The sequence below is a fragment of the Gasterosteus aculeatus genome, chromosome 3 (assembly GCF_964276395.1).
Source record: "Gasterosteus aculeatus chromosome 3, fGasAcu3.hap1.1, whole genome shotgun sequence".
Classification (NCBI taxonomy): domain Eukaryota; kingdom Metazoa; phylum Chordata; class Actinopteri; order Perciformes; family Gasterosteidae; genus Gasterosteus; species Gasterosteus aculeatus.
The window spans coordinates 10,842,197-10,855,353 of NC_135690.1; the positions used below are offsets into that span (position 1 = coordinate 10,842,197).

General features: G+C 42.9%; 2 protein-coding genes across 2 annotated transcripts; both read left to right on the forward strand.

The window, feature by feature from the left end:
- Positions 1-1,691: 1,691 nt before the first annotated feature.
- LOC120815967 (angiopoietin-related protein 3) lies at positions 1,692-6,897 on the forward strand. The gene is made up of 7 exons (XM_040171107.2): positions 1,692-3,712; positions 4,004-4,114; positions 4,901-5,012; positions 5,105-5,218; positions 5,334-5,429; positions 5,575-5,847; positions 5,969-6,897. The coding sequence occupies exons 1-7, from the start codon at positions 3,074-3,076 to the stop codon at positions 6,187-6,189; spliced, it is 1,566 nt and encodes a 521-aa protein (XP_040027041.2). The 5' UTR covers positions 1,692-3,073; the 3' UTR covers positions 6,190-6,897.
- Positions 6,898-7,801: 904 nt separating this feature from the next.
- On the forward strand, positions 7,802-13,153 carry LOC120815966 (phosphoglucomutase-1). The gene is made up of 11 exons (XM_040171106.2): positions 7,802-8,150; positions 8,965-9,127; positions 9,270-9,416; positions 9,615-9,740; positions 10,395-10,585; positions 10,673-10,827; positions 10,972-11,087; positions 11,229-11,364; positions 11,941-12,124; positions 12,264-12,392; positions 12,916-13,153. The coding sequence occupies exons 1-11, from the start codon at positions 7,893-7,895 to the stop codon at positions 13,003-13,005; spliced, it is 1,695 nt and encodes a 564-aa protein (XP_040027040.2). The 5' UTR covers positions 7,802-7,892; the 3' UTR covers positions 13,006-13,153.
- The last annotated feature ends 4 nt before the right edge of the window (positions 13,154-13,157 follow it).

Consider the following 13,157-nt stretch of genomic DNA (forward strand, 5'->3'; position numbering starts at 1 on the left):
AACTAGTGATTGAGACCATAAACTCATGTTTACAATGTTAACTGAGGGAATGAATCAAGGGAGCCTCTTTTTGTTTTGCAAGCAGAAGAGTTTCCCCCTGTGAACCATTAGAGAAAATGCTGATTGTGGGATTGGCACAAATACGTTGCTCAGATGTGCCACCACGCGGTTCACATGTGAGGTTGTATGTGTCCCAACAACTAGTAGATGGATTGCCGTGAAATTTGGTAAAATCATTAAGGATCGATTTAGCTTTTCCTTATGCCTTTTTGGATGCGTTAGTTAGCAACGACCGACACAGTGCCCCGCCATGGATGGAAAAGGATTTGGCGAGAATTAGCAAGAAATACTCCTTTTCCATAACCCAAGCAGACAACTGACTCCGAGAGGGCTTGTGGTTCGACTCGAGGGAGGGAGAGAGAAAAAAAAAGGTCTTTAGTGAACCAAAGGACCAACCACATACTGCAGAAAACTTTGCCTGCAAATCTCTTGGTCTGCTCAAGGTCTGTTTCCGAGAAAGATTTAGAGTTGCATCATATTTGATGGGGAAATATGAGGTGCAAATGTAAATGCTTTTTATATTGGCTTGAAAATAATCTTTCATTATTAACATACAAATAGACATTTAGGGCCCACAAAGCGATGAGGCACAACGCTTGCAATGAATTCATTTTCCTCTTATTACTTGTAATCGCTGCCTCACAGCAGAAGGAACAGCTGAAGTTTAGATAACACTGCCGATAGCCGCTTACTTGTTTTACTTTGAACCGTGAGACCTTTTTGAATGCTTTAAAAGTTTTCTGTTGAAGAAATGATCCTGAACGTTTTCTGATCTTGTTGGTCATTCTAAGTAATCCAACATCCACATAGATGCTGTTTTTATTTTTGTTGCTCAATGATTTCTTGAAGTCGGGCGTGTAAAGGACAGCTGATATAACAAAACATGAGACAGATGGAAAAGTTTAAAGTAAAGTTGAGTCCACCTAAAGGCCCATCAGCCTACTTCTCCCCCCTTGGGATGTGTGTTATGTAACTGTGGCTTGTGGTCAGGGGAGTTACTGGTTTTGCTGTAGCTGCATTGGCCAATTGAAACAGTAGTCATGTAACAGCAAACTATGAATCAGGAACGTCCTTTTGGCAACAGGGCCACAGACGCTTGACTGAGGGAAAAACAGAGGATTGTTTAGTCCTATAGTAAGTGAAGCAGCCGGAATTCATATGAATGTGGATGTCAGCCGCAGGCTGCAGTTCTCTCACATTATTGTTAAGGCTGTACACTTTCTTAAGAAGGAATATTGCATTGATTTTTATTCTCCGAAATTAGACGCAAATTACTTATATCTTAGTCCAAAGTGTGCTGTGTGAACAAAACACATTTGCAGTTTGCTTTTGAATGTTGCAGGAGACTTGAGGAGCCTCCAGCAGGCAGTAAGCAGTGTACAGCCTGATGGACGTTGGCAGAAAAACAGCCCCTAAGGTCGTTGTATGCAGGACCCCGAGGAGGAGGAGGAGGAGGGCGAGTGCTTTGAAGATTCTCTGTAGCAGCAACCACACGTTTTGGCTGATGATATCCAGCATCACTTGTGTTATAGTAAGACCACCGAACGGAGACTTCAGTGTACTGGCACCAATACAAGAACCATTGCAGGCCAACACCGAGCGAAAAACAAGACCAGTGCTGCGTGTTGGGTAGCCACATTTTATTACCAAAGATTGGTCTCAAACAGCTCTTTCTTCTGTTGTTTTTGGGGTAAATGTGAAAGTTGTGAGATGCTCGACAGCCGTTTGTAGTGTTGCTTGCATCCAACACAGGAGGTATTACAGTATTGCAAGTATTAATTTAATGATATTCCCACAACGGTGGTCTTTTCCGTCTTGTAATAAAATCCTGAATCCGCTTTGTCCAAGACCAAGTAAAAATGTGGTTGACTCCTTCAAAACGTTGCCATGATCCAGCCGGATCCTGAGTACCATCACCCTGATTTTAGAAAAATGAAAATAGGGTGAGATTTTGTGTGTATTCCATTTGGAGCACCTTGCATAACCCACGCTGAACATAGTGGATCTTACATAATACACATGGCAACTTGACAACTGTTCTTGTTCTCATTTTGGTCTCATTTTGGAACCCCAAAAAGTACATATTAAAATACTCAGTCGCAGTACAACATGGGCTGTGAATAAGTAGTTGGTTCTGACGATTAGTGTACAAATGGGTTTGAATGGGTTATAATATACAAGGACTAGTGAAATTAGTGTACAAATGGGTTTGAATGGGTTATAATATACAAGGACTAAACAATGATACTCAATATTCCACCTCAGACCCTTCCTTTGTTCATCCCAGAAGCCCCCTTTAGCCTCCACAAGGCCCCTTGACCGTGCACCTTTACTCTTTGAAGCTGGCCTGCGGCTTCTGTTTTTAGAAGTTTCATAAATGTGAGCCACTGTGCACTCGTGCATTTTACCATCAAGAGAACCGGACCCGTGCTGAAGTCAGGGTTGTGAAGTGTTTGCTGTGTACACACTGCCGGGGCCGGTGCAAACCTGCGCTCAAATTGATAGTTAATATTTAACAGAGGAGAATATGGGTCATCCCTCTTGAGTAGATTGGTGGTTATGTCTCACCTCATACACCCACTTTTTGCAATAGAGCCTGCGCAAAAAAAACCCTGTGTTTGTACAGGTTCACTCCAGGGAGATAAAGCTGATATTATCCCGAAGAGGTGCAGCATGCTGAATCAGGAAGCATTTTCTCTATCAATTTAATTACAAGCAATTCACGTTGCTTGTTTTCATTGTGTGCAACAGCCGTTTTTTATCCCTAGTGCCATTGCATGCATACTTTCAGTGCACTTCCATTCCATTGCTAGATATATCAGTTAAAAGATTCCAATAACATGAACTTAAAGTCATATTTTACAGAGCGCAAATATAGAGCGCAAATAAAAGCAGATCTAAAAAGAAGGGAATGCAACCTGAATTTCTTTTTTCAGATGATCAAGTTTGATTATTGACTCAACATTCAATAGTCCACTCAGGAAGAGGAAGCTGCATCATCCATGCTGATCAGATGAACAGCTTAATCATTGACCTGATTCAAGACAAAGTACATAAAGCCCAAGATCATCACCTGTCACACAGGAGAGCTGCCGGTTGTCCCCATAACATCACTAACACACAGCTGGAGAATCTGCATGAGAACATGAGAATCCCACTAATTCCCGTATTGTTGGTCGCGGCTGCCGCCTGTGTCCCTTCCTTGTCTGGCGAAGGGGGGCCGCCAGTCCTCGGGCCGGAGGCCCCCGCTGAGACCCGCTCCCGCTTTGCTGCCCTCGACGATGTGCGTCTCCTGGGGAACGGCCTCCTCCAGCTGGGCCAGAGCCTGAGGGAGTTTGTGCAGAAGACGAGGGGACAAATAAACGACATCTTCCAGAAGCTCAACATCTTTGACAACTCATTTTACCAGCTGTCAGTGCTTGCCAGCGAAATCAAAGAGGAGGAAGAGGAGCTGAAGAAGACCACGGTGGTGCTGAAGGCCAACAACGAAGAGATCAAAAACATGTCGGTTAAGATCGGCTCCAAAGTGGACAGCATCCTGCAGGAGAAGACCCAGTTGAAGAACAAGGTGGAAGGGCTGGAGGAGAAGCTGAGCAGCATGTCACACGGCCTGGTGACCAGCGAACAAGTGGCAGAGATCAACGGCCTCAGGGTGAGTCCCCTGCTGTACAAAAGGGATGTTCTTCTTAAAGATTTGTTTAATCCTGAAGGGAAGTTGACTCTGAAAGATCATTTACGTACAAAACTATAAAGCGCAACGTTTTCTTGGTGGGATGGCGACTTTCAGCCTTTGAGGACTGGAAAAAACTGGAAAGGGCCGACACTTCGGGGTGTGATTGTTCTCTCAATCTAAATACAGACTCCAAGTATTGTCTGTAACATTAACAATGAAACAAGAGCACTCCTTAACAGTTCCCATGATTCTTTCGCGGTCGCCCGTCAGGAAGTCATCCACAGCCAGGAGCGGAGCATCTCAGAGCTGCTGGAGGCTGTGAGGGAGCAGAGCGACCAGCTCAACCACCAGAGAGCGAAGATCAGGATTCTAGAGGAAAAGGTAGATAAAGAAGAGGATGGATGATGTCATTTTTCTTTCTGCTTAGGGTTAGTGGATTCTAACACAAACGTTTTTTACCCATTTTCTCCCCCATTAATTCCATGCGAGTTTTATTGTTGCAATCCAATCAGTTGCATCACATTCTAAGCTGCGTCCTTAAGAAGTTCACCAGCACTGCAGGTCTGTGGTCATGTGGCACAAGCTGCCTTACATATCAGCCTATAGCATTATCGGATCTAATTACTATCTTTCACTATCTTAGCAGCCACGTTTCCCTTTACAAAGTCATCGGTCTGTGGCCCTCGGCTTCCATCTACTTTGCTCTACGCAAACCCTCCCTGTCCGTCCTGTCGGTTGCATAATGTCTTTTCAAAATGAACTTGATTCACAGGAAGTCGGGCTCGGGGCAACAAAACTATTTATGGAGGTGAAAACAACGTGGTTGACTCTTGGTTTCAGCACTCCTTCACATCATCATTTATATGGTCCCTTATTCGGTCAGAATGCACAAGCTTTTCCACTCGGTTTGTTACTTTACTATCTAAATTAGTTTTTAAATCTTTGGAAGAGGCTGCAGACATAATAACACCGTTTTCCATAATTTTAATAATCTTAGCCTCAGTGCTATAATAAGCTTGCATTTTCATTGGTCCTTGAAGCCCAATATTATTATTGTTATATCAAAGACTTTTGCGGATTGATGATCCAAAGTTGGTTACGTGTGGAATTTCTATTTAATCTGCAGTGAGTCTGAGTATTATGTCTTTCCCTGACTATTTTTCTTAGTTTACACTAAACACATTGACACAAGAGACCATCGAGAAGATGCCTGACAGCTTCAGAAGTGAAGCACCAACACTCACCCCTTACCTGACCTCGAGCTCCACCAGCCCCACCAGTAAGACTGATAATAAAGCGTGATGAACTTTACAGTGTTATATTAGGATTTTCCACTGCTGCTGATTTGAATGTGTTGACCGTTTTAAATAGATCTGCCATCAGACTGCAGTGACCTGTTCAACAGAGGGGAGCGAGTCAGTGGCGTCTACGCCATCAGACCCAACGGAACGGAGCCCTTCATGGCCTTTTGTGACATGAGCAAAGGTAGACATCAAAGATCAGAATCGTTTATCCTCATGAAGTTCAACTGTCTATTGAATGAAATACATTTTGAGGATTATAACCTTTTTGTATTTGTTTTTTTATTCTTCTGTTTTAGATCACGGAGCAACAGTGATCCAGCGAAGGACGGATGGTTCGGTGAATTTTGATCAAAGCTGGGAGAAGTATGAAAATGGGTTTGGAGACTTTCAAGGTGAAAGACATTACTGTCTTCTTTTTCTAAAACTAAACTATTACAAATTCTAAAATCACTTAGGCTATATCATTGTTATGAAATGTCTAAATGGCGCTTGCCAAATCCTGTCGGCTGCGACGGCTCACTGGTGTCTCTCTCTCAGGGGACTTTTGGCTGGGTCTCAGGAGCCTCCACTCTCTAGTCACTCAGGGCAGCTCTGTCCTTCACATCCAGCTGGAAGATTGGAAGCAGAACAGGCGCTTCATTGAATACAGATTTAACCTTAATGGTCCTGAAAGCAACTACACCATTCACCTCACGCATCTGTCTGGAGATTTGCCGGACCCCATGATCAACCACACGGGCATGATGTTCTCCACCAAGGACAGGGACAATGACAAGCACCAGGAGTCTAACTGTGCCCACGACTACACAGGTACAGCAGCTGCACATGTGGGAGACATGATTATCCTCATGTGACGCTAAACGGGGGGGGATTAATGAATACTTGTCATCCAGTATCAGCTGAACAACGTGTCATTTCTGTCATCCGCCAGGTGGATGGTGGTACAACGCCTGCGGAGACACCAACCTGAACGGGAGGTATTTCCACGTGAGAGCCAAGGGGCGCTCAGATCGTAGGAGAGGGATTCAGTGGAAGCCGGGCCAAAAGGCGTATTACTCCCTGAAGTTTACCCAGATCTCTGTGCACCCCGCGGCTTCCCCCAGTACCAACCCCTCCTCGACTGCCTCCACTGAAACAGGTGTCTTTCTGTGATCCGGTGCCAGTGTTCTCAGTGAAAATGCTGTATTTAGCCTTGACAATGCTTCATATGGACAGCCATGGCTTAAGGCGGCTTGGGCTGAGGCGAAGACGTTTCTTCCCGAGTGCCAAGTTCAAGTAGATTGAGTCACAGAGGAAACTAAACAAGCGTTACATTTTGTGAGAGAGACGAACAAAGGGCCGCCTGTAGTGTGACATCTGGAAAATACCAAAACACAGTTAGCATACATGACCACATGTCCACGCTCTGTATCTTAAAGGTCAAAGGTTATGGAGGAGGAATTCAAACGTACAGTCGTGGGTGAGCAGTTTTGTATCGGGTCACGTTGACTCAACAACATACATCAGCGGTTTCCGACATGGCGGAGGCCAATGAGGAGGTCGCAAGATACATCTGCATCTACGTTTAGAGGGAATTAAAAGGATACAAAACTCTACTCTGTCATCTTTAAATGATTCAAATGAAGGGTTGCATCTGATGGGGATTTTTAATTACTGGATAAAAAAATGAAAATAGAAAAATGCTTCTGATCCAAAGATCTATTTATTATTAGAAAATACCAGAAATGAGTCGTCTGTGACGGCGATGTTGCAACTATTGGCATTATTAATTAGGAAAATGATTATCAGCACAATTACTTATCGTTAGATTGATTCATTTTTCTACTGCTTCAATTAAAATAAAAATGTAAATCATCTGCGCATCTGATTACACTGACGTCTTTACTGAGTGACGAGGCCATTTTAAGGTTGGAAACCCCAGCTAGATAACATTTATTTTGACTTCGGATAACATTTTTTGATCGTCACAAAAATCTATAATGTTCTGTTTGTTTGGTGATTCTAGCACAGAATGGTCTTTTTATGTTGACACACATTTGGTACAGATTCATTTCATCCTTGAACTCAAAAAAACAACTTCATTTTGAGGCCAAAGTCTTTTAAATGGATGACTCATGCGGGTTTGTGCTATGGGGTCAAAATGCTCCGGGTGGTCTGGGAACGCTTTTGTATTGTGCTGTTGGAGACAGTAACAAACACTAGAAGGCGGTGTTGCTCTGTAACTATTCAGATCCCCACGCTCTCATTTAAGTGCTGCACGTAAAATTAGATTGGACAAACTACTGTTTTTTACACGGATACTTCCTTAAAACCCCATCTATATACAGTATATGCCTCTAAAGACTTGCTCCTCTTATACTCTTCGTTCACACCCTCAGCATTCAAAAAGGGGAAATATCCCCTTCTAAAATAGTGCTGAGTGCCCTTTCCAATGAGAAATGTCACCTCTCATTGGTTCCCCGAGCAGAGCTGCAACCGTTTACAGATGGACGAATAGCTCCCATAACACCTCTGTACTTTCTTCATCCAGACACACACACACACACACACACACACACACACTTCTTTGTGACTGGGTCTGCAGCCCTGACAGTGATCTCCCTGCACATGTGTGAAGGAGCGTCTTCAGTTACTCCCCCTGCCTCTGAACACACATTGGTTCGAAAAGTTATTTTAGGCTTCAGAAGTTCCACTGTAACCCAGTACTTCCAGTGCAATGACGGGAGGAGTCCAGATTACGCCCCTGCTATTCCCCCCCCCGCCAACGGTTCCCCTCGTCCGGGGGGATCTCCCTCCAAACACCAGTCGTGGCCATCGCCGCTGTTGCAGGAGGTTGGATTCTCATTTTGAAAACAATGGCCGACGGTCTCCTGCAGGTGTTGACTGTGCCTACAGCGCCGTACCCGGACCAGAGACCCGGCACCGGCGGCCTGAGGAAAAAGGTCCACGTGTTCCAATCCAGGAGGAACTATCTACACAACTTCATCCAGAGTATCTTCTCCTCCATCGACCTACGGGACCGACAGGGATCAACGGTAGTGGTGGGGGGAGACGGACGCTTCTTCAACAGAACAGCTATTGGGGTCATTGTGCAGATGGCAGCTGCCAACGGGGTCAGTGTGTGCGTGTCTGTGTGTGTTTGTTTGTTTGTGTGTGTAAGGGCGGGTGTAAGCATCTAAGTCAGACCTTTATCATCCCTTTGTTGTCATTAGTTGGACCATCATGTTGTCTTCTAAGAATTCAGTTTCGGCGTTGGTTGGTGACATGGCTGTGTTCAGGGAAATAGTAATTAATTGAATAATAATACTAATAACAATAATAAAATTAATCTTAGATTAACATGTTATGGTGTAATATATTTAGCTATTAAAGTCATCCAAACGTAAACAAATTGTTCAAAGCGTTTAGTTTTCAGTTGTTTAATTAAACTAGCTACTACTACTAATCTTTATTTAAAAAAAAAGTATATTTCTAAATTTGGGTCATAATATTCCTAAAGGGTTTAATGCAACATAACAGCAGAATAATGTAACACTGAGAAATCAAGGGACAAATGTCGTCGTTCAATCTGTTATTTGCTGATTTCTTCAAAAAGGCCTACAACCTGTTTGGTTATCTACTCTCTTGCCAGCAGCAGTAATCAGCTCTCTGTGCTGCCAGGTCTAAAGTTACATAACCTTTGAGCTCCAGATGCTTTATTAAGATGGTTAGAGGGATTTAAATTACTCTTACACACAATATAACTTGCTCTTGATGTGCAATGACTGTGGTTGATGAAATGAAAGTAGCACTTACTTTGGCAAGAAGCATGAAGCACCAAACCTGATATCCAGCACTATTCTGTCCCCTCGCCTCCCCAGATAAATTAAGATATACCCTCATTCCCACCAACTCACACACACACAACCCTGCGTGACATTTCCTCAGGTGGGTCGTATGATCATTGGACACCACGGGATGATGTCCACACCCGCCATTTCCTGCGTAATCAGGAAATACAAAGCCATCGGTGGCATCATCCTCACTGCCAGCCACAACCGCGGTGGACCTGATGGAGACTTTGGCATTAAGTTCAATACTGCAAACGGAGGTATGATAACTGGAGAGGAGGAGGCACGCAGGGGCATCAGCCAAGTGAATAAATAGTGTTACCAGTGAGGTTAACAAGGCTTGGCCTGCCTCATTCAGACATATATTAAATGTAACATCGTGGGGTTTTCTACTGCATCCAGGCCCCTCCAAGGAGGCTGTCACAAACAAGATCTTTCAGATCAGCAGGACCATTGAGGAGTTCGCCATCTGTCCAGGACTGCATGTGGATTTGACCACGCAGGGAAAACAGATGTTTGATCTGGAAAACAAGTTCAAACCGTTCACAGGTGAACCACAGAGGATGGTGGATGAGTGAAAACGTTCCCCTGCATGATACAGAGGAGAATGTACGATCTGAGTCACTATGTGAATTGGTCACATGACACATGTCTGCCGTTCTCCAGCGATAGTTAATTGTAATGTTAATGATGGCTTGTGCGTTAATGTATTTAAATACAACTGTGTTTCTCATTTGTGGTGTCCAGTGGAAATTGTGGACTCTGTGGAATCCTACGCTAACATGTTGAGGAACATCTTCGACTTTGCTGCTCTGAAGGAGCTTCTGTCGGGTGAAAAGCACATCAACATAAGAATAGATGCCATGCATGGAGGTGAGACAAATAAGATAATAAGACAATAAGACAATCCTTTAGTAGTGCCGCTCTGAGGAAATTATCAGGATTTACAGCAGCAAAGATTAAAGCGAAATAAATGTTTGCTCAGGATGAAACGTGATAACCAGGTCAACATCTACACAGCTATTGCATTTTTCCATGTTTCACAAACTCATGAATTGTATAACAAATAATTTGGAAAAGTTTTAGAAGTATAAGTTTGTCAATATATAATTTAAAAACGGGAATAAACTATTTCCGTTGGAGGCTTTTAAACAATGCTGGAATTGGGTAGTATGAACTACTAATGATCAGTTTCAGCTTTAGTCCCCAAGTACTGAAACTGAAACTAATGGGTGAACACTTCATCACCCCTTCACAGAAAAGTCATTTCAAAACATTAAAATGTAATAACTCATTTAGGATTACAGTCCAATTTTGTTGTTGTCTGACAGCCTCGCTGTTTCAATCATCAATCTTCTCATTTTTCTGTAAATAAGTGTATTTCCCCCACGTTTAAAACACTGCTGTTATGTTCCTTGTTCTATTGTGTATTCAGAATACCATTACTGCAACACAATGTTTGAATTCAGCGGTTCATTGTCACTGAAGCGGTCTCCTGTCCTCGCCTCACCTCCGTTTGCCCCCCAGTGGTAGGACCATATGTACGGAGAATACTCTGTGAGGAGCTGGGCTGCCCCGTCAATTCTGCCGTCAATTGTGTTCCATTGGAGGATTTTGGGGGTCAACACCCAGATCCTAACCTCACCTACGCTGCAGATCTGGTTGACAGCATGAGAGACGGACAGTATGATTTCGGCGCAGCATTTGACGGCGACGGGGTCCGTGTCCTATGGCTCGCCTCTTCATCCCATTTTCTGAACAAGAATAAAATATCATCCTCATCCCCCGTTCGTCTGGCCTTCTAGGACCGTAACATGATCCTGGGCAAGCACGGCTTCTTCGTCACTCCACCTGACTCTGTGGCTGTGATTGCTGACAACATCTTCTGCATCCCATACTTCCAGCACACAGGGGTGAGAGGCTTCGCCCGCAGCATGCCCACAAGTGCAGCCTTAGACAGGTAAAAAATACGGCCCAGCCCAAACCAATGGCACAAATACTGTAGATAGGATCAAATCCTTGCATTTCACATTCAATGTACACTAGTAATAATAACGTTAATTTTGTTAAGGGTCAATGTACCTTTTGATTGTATTTCCTGCAGAGTAGCCAAAGCAAACAAAATAGAGTTATATGAAACGCCCACTGGTTGGAAATTCTTTGGGAACCTAATGGACGCAGGAAGACTGTCTTTGTGTGGGGAAGAAAGCTTCGGTACAGGTACTGTATGTCTTCAACAAGTTATACGGTCAAAATATTGTAACTTACTCATTAGGTTTGTGGTGGGGGGAGGGCTCTATTTTAATGATCATGCTTTTCTTTTTCTGCGCATGGTGAACCAAATGACGTATGCCCTTTCAGGTGGAGACCATATTCGTGAGAAGGACGGGCTCTGGGCCGTGCTGGCATGGCTTTCCATCCTGGCCACTAAAAAGCAGAATGTGGAGGATATCCTCAAGGATCATTGGCTAAAATACGGAAGAAACTACTTTACCAGGTGAGGAATCAACATTTCTGCATGTTTTTTGTTTGTGTGTATTTGGAGTACTCAACCATCAAATCCCCGAAACACGCGGAATCAGTGGTTATGTCTAAGTGGACATGATGTGCATTCTTGATTTGTTATAGATGGAGAGCGGACTGATTCTACAGATACAAGTTGAGAGTTTACAGACACAACATGACTGACATCTAGTGGACTATATGTGCCATTACATGTTCTCACAAGCCCTGAACTCTCAAGGCAACGTGGCGCTGATGTTACTATGTCATATTGTTATTTTGAATATATGAATATTTACTGTAACCAGACACATCATAAGCTTAAGCCTTATGATGTCTTCCAGTTGTACTAAAAATACAAATTCAACCATTATAGAATCTTAAAAGACATTTAGCATTACAAGGAAGGCATTTATACTGACAGTACTTACAAATTATTGGAAAACATCTGCATTCACCGATATTAAATGTATTTACTTAAAATAGAAACATTAGAACAATATTACAATATAAAAATGAAACATTCGTAATGCTTCACTCTTTTAATAATATATATGCTTTGTTTGTCCAGATACGACTATGACAACGTAGACATTGATACGGCCTGTGAGATGATGGAGGATTTGGAGATGATGATCGTCGACAAATCCTTTGTGAAGCAGAGATTTGCTGTGGAAGACAAAATCTACAAAGTGGAAAAAGCGGACAACTTTGAGTACACAGACCCGGTAGACAGCACCATCTCCAGGAACCAGGTACATGACACACTGAGTTACACAAAGGCAACGCTTTTGTGTAAACTGGATGTAACTAGTGCTCAGTGGGCACTGGGTGCTGGAGTGACTGATATCCAAAACATCTCTAATATACCGTGCTGGGCTGTTCTCCCTGCAGGGTCTGCGGATAATCTTCTCTGATGGTTCTCGAATCATCTACAGACTCAGTGGGACGGGTTGCGATGTGGCGACAGTTAGAATCTACATAGACAGCTATGAGAAGGAGCAAATCTTAGAAGACACACAGGTAAAAAAAAAATCTAATTAAAAAACAAAAGTTATATGATTGGAATACAACATGTTATATAAACAGAAAGCTCAACTCTACCACATCCGCTTCTAAATGACAGTCAAGTAATTGTGCACAACCATGATTTAGCCATTCTAATACGACTTAAAAGAGAACACATGACCGTAGTTGGAAAAGAAATATTTCTATGTAATATTACTGTAATTGAACACCCTTTCTTTTAATGCATTTGTCAAAAGATGAGAGAAGTTTGCCTTCAAGGCCTTTTGCCTCTCCGGCAGGATGCTTTAAAGGCAGTATAATAAAGGAGCATTTCTTTGCTATAAAAATATATTATTATAATTCTGTCTTTTCCTGTTGCTCTTCTAGTGTGAAGTATAATTGATATCTTTCAAAGCTATATGCTTTCACAGTAGCATCGGTCCTGCTTATCGTTAAATATTAACGTGGTAATGCATCAGTCAGCATATGACAGCCAGGCCCATGTGTCTCTAATCATGTAATTCATGTTTGGTAACAGGTGATGCTGGCGCCCCTGGCAACCATCGCCGTGAAGATTTCCCAGCTCCATCACAGGACGGGTCGAAGTGGCCCATCAGTAATCACATGATTCCATTTGTTACTCCATCTTTGCTGAACCAATGCCCTCTTTGTTTGTCTTTAGAGATTTTTGTATTCTGTAGCAGCAATTTGCATTTCAGGCTAAAATATATTCTGTGTATTTCTCTGTTCTACATTAAACTGCTTTTTATTTTTTAGGCC